At 38.8% G+C, this 3,632-nt stretch overlaps 1 protein-coding gene across 1 annotated transcript; it reads right to left on the bottom strand.

Moving 5' to 3' along the window:
* Positions 1-1,033: 1,033 nt before the first annotated feature.
* Positions 1,034-2,345, bottom strand: LOC142357005 (ribosome biogenesis protein NOP53-like). Its single transcript, XM_075408729.1, has one exon. It carries the CDS (start codon positions 2,239-2,241, stop codon positions 1,063-1,065), a length of 1,179 nt encoding a protein of 392 aa, XP_075264844.1. The 5' UTR covers positions 2,242-2,345; the 3' UTR covers positions 1,034-1,062.
* Between the last annotated feature and the right edge of the window lie 1,287 nt (positions 2,346-3,632).

Genomic DNA, 3,632 nt, shown 5'->3' with positions numbered 1-3,632 from the left:
GACATTTTCTCTTGATAATTTGAAAAATAGCCTAAATGTTTTTCTTTGGAGTATGGCTAAATCGCAAACTTAGGATAGGTTAGTCCCACCATTAACTAAACTACCATACTGAATTACATATTTTACGTAATAATTGCAATAAACCAGCAAAACCTTTCTCCATTTAGCATTATTTGAATTAGCAACTACAGCAGGAGCATTCGCAAACAGAACAAAAAACCGATCAACGTCGGAAGAATTGCTCTCCAACGACAGGCGAGTGCAATTTAATTTTGAGGGGGTGTAGCTTAGAAATGCTTTATGGGCAAAAAACCGCCGTAACGCGGATTCGAACCCCTGATCTCCAGGTTGGCAGCCTGACATCTTAATCAGTCAGCTTCAAAGGCTTTGCTTGCTTTTTGCTCACAGTCGCTTTTACCGACAAACTTTATTTCAGAACGAGAGCACTATCACTAAAAAATGAAAAAATAATGTATGAAAAAGCTAAGAGTTCACAGAATGTTCAAGAAAAGCGCAAAAACGGCCAAGCTAAAATATTGCATTAAAAAAGACCAACATGTTTACAATAATTGCTTCAAACTTCGTTCGAGAGCAATTAAAAAGCAGATAACCGAAGAAGGTTTAAAATGATAGATGAGGCTTTAAGCTAGTAAATGGGGTTTATGGGTGACGACTCTAAACACTGTTCTAAATTTTCTTTCAAAAGAAGGGCCGCTATTTTTACCGCTCAATGCGAAAACGATTATAATTTACAACATGATCATTTTCGTCCACCTAAAATGTATTTCTTCCAACAGACCGGCTACTGGGTGAGAAAGAATAGATTAGGTTAGAAGTAAGTTATAGAAATGTTAAATAAAGGAAAAATTAAGAACTACCACTAAATCTCGGCAAAAAAATTATAGCTCAACAAATTTCATGTTCTTGTTTAACTTTGTATGTAAAAAAAACGTTTTTTGAACCAAAATGAAAGCTAAATATAGTTCGATCAGAACTGAAAAAGATCTGTTTCTTCTGCTCATAAGGAAAACAATTCGTTCAAATATATATTGCAGGAACAGACTACGTAGAAATTTCACCTTTTTGATTGTAAACGTTTCTGACATTTTTTCGCTGTCTCCGCTTTTCAATATATCTCTGCCTAGCCGTCGTTTTCGCCCTCGTCAGAGGCATGGGTTCAATTATGTTTCGCTTAATCATTGATTCCAATCGTTCGCTGATTAGAGAATCACCCTCTGGAACTAATTTTCTGAGACTTCCCTGCAGCTCTTCTGTCAATTTAAACGATGCTTTCAGTTCCTCCGGATACGTCCTTCCAATAATTCTTACTCTTTTTGGATTGTTTTTCCGAGTCTGTTTTGCCTGCCATTTCAAAAGCTTCAATTGTTCAACTTTTGCTAAACGTTTATTAATAGTTTTAGCGTGCAAGGCTTCGTTTTCTCGGGCATTTTTCAATTTTTCCTTTTTCACCGCATTGTTCAGTTTAGTTTTCAGGTACTGTTTACGTTTCAATTGGTCTCGTTGTTTGGGAGTCAATTTTAATTTTCGGTTGCTGAGCGGTGGATGAACGTTAATTACATTATTTGCCTTCTTGGATTCATCATTTATTCCTTCGTCGCAAAGTTTTTGTTTGAAAAAGAAGTTCTCAACTCCCTCCATATAAGCTGCTTCTTTTTCTTCATGAGTGACAGGAGGAATACTGTTCCAAAATTCTTGCTCGGCTTTTTTCTGTTTTTCTTCTTTTTCCTCACGCTCTAAAACGTTGCTTAGATGAGTTTGGTGGTCGGAGTAGGACGGATTGTACGACAACCCACCGGTTGGCAAAGAAACGTGATCATTCGCATTGGGTTTGCTAGCTGTTTTGCGTTTTAGGCCTTTACTAGAACCCCAGACATCTTTATCAAAAGAATAAACCCGCGCTGATTCGCGACTTTTATCAAGATCTTTTGCGGTAAATTTAGGTCGCTTTTGATATTTTTCGTTTCTGTGCGTCCAATCGTCAATTTCACTTCGTTTTTCGATAATACTTTTGGGTGGTGCGTCCGAAGCTGCTGAATACGAACCTTCCGCAGAAACCCACTGCTTTGATTTGTCCAGGGCAAATAACTCATTGTCAGATTTCGCTGCAATTTCTTTCCTCAGCAGGTTTGACTTGCTCAATTCGGTGATTTCATTTGTCTTGGCGGCTAGTTCGTTACTTTTCCAGTACTTCTTTCTGCTTTTACCCGTTTTTCGACCCATTGTGTGACTGTTAACAAGTAGCGATCGAATTCTCTATGTGCCAGTTCCGAGCTCTGTTTTTAAAATCTACTTTTAAAACTGATCTGAAATAAATATGGTAATTTTATTGGAGCTAGGAATTAGAGCCAAACGGATGCGGAGTCGAATGAGAAAAAAATGAGAATCAGAGCCGAAGGCTTAAATTTGATTACCCAAATAAATTATCGGATTTGTTCAAATTAAAGTACAACACATGGGATATTTTCCGTTTGAGCTTGTTGTTATTGTTGTTGTAAAGTCTTTACAGCAAAGCTGAAGGGCATTTATCCCATACATTCAGTTAAGAAAATTGCCATACCCTTTGTGTAAGAAAGGGCGATATAATCAGTTGTCCCTTGATCATCTATGGTGTGCGGTCGGGTTGCGCTCAACTCGTCCTCTCCGTGGCCTCAATCCCACCGACGTGGGACGGAGGTAGGTTGCGACAGACTAGAGTTATACTATGAGTATTTTTTCACGAAAAAACTGCCTTCAGAGTAATGAGTTCAAGATCATCCAATCAGATCACGGGAAATCTTCAGCATTAAATATCATTTTATGGCATTCTACTCTGCGCTCGTTCGGCTCTGCCGGCGTCCTCCATTATTGATGACATTGCACAAAAGAAACGGCACTTGAATATCAAATTAGCCTAATCGTTGTGATAAACATATTAAATAGCTCTTGATTGATGTTATTTACTGTGTTATCAGAGACCGGACTTTGTTTGGGTATCCCCAGTTACCGGAGATTTCAGATTCCGGCGGAAAAATTTATACAAGAATTATCTACGATTCGATATTTGGTATCAAGCATTTGGCGAGAGAGTTCTCCGCATATGTTTGATTGTTTCCCTACATTTTTTTAGTCATCCTAAACATTTTTCTTAGTCGAACAATTGGTGGGAGTGTTCTCCACATTTGTTTGACTAATTAGTTTAGGCCCCTAGCTGCCACTTCCCTGAGTCCCCCTTTTATCCCAAGTAACAATGATGCCCCACCACTGTCGCCACCGCCTGAACCTCGCTGCAATATTTGTAACGAGCCTTGCAATGTACAAGTGAGTGCATTTTGGTTCAAGCCTAAAAAAATATGTTCACTTAGGTTGTTTAGGAATTTCATGTACCGAAAATATCATAGGAATGACCTACGGGTCATGTGCTGGTTGTATTCCTAGCTTTAGAGCAGAACTGTCAGCACTAGACAGAATTACGGCCGTTGAGAAAAAGCTTGATTGTGTTGATTCTTTGATCCTCGACGTGAAAATGCTACGCAATGAGATAGCGTTGATAAAGAAACCGGAATTCCCTTTTCTAAACGCTGCAAAATGTGGACCCCACAGGAATCGAAACGACAGCTCATCCAGTTATCACA

This window comes from Convolutriloba macropyga, unplaced genomic scaffold, assembly GCF_964194025.1.
Source record: "Convolutriloba macropyga unplaced genomic scaffold, txConMacr16.3 SCAFFOLD_3982, whole genome shotgun sequence".
Classification (NCBI taxonomy): Eukaryota; Metazoa; Xenacoelomorpha; order Acoela; family Convolutidae; genus Convolutriloba; species Convolutriloba macropyga.
Note: the sequence above shows the minus strand (reverse complement) of the source record. Positions and strands in the feature narration are given on the sequence as shown.

What these genes read in the sequence shown, in the direction of transcription:
- LOC142357005 (XM_075408729.1), bottom strand. Translation starts at nt 2,241, where the DNA reads ATGGGTCGAAAAACGGGTAAAAGCAGAAAGAAGTACTGGAAAAGTAAC.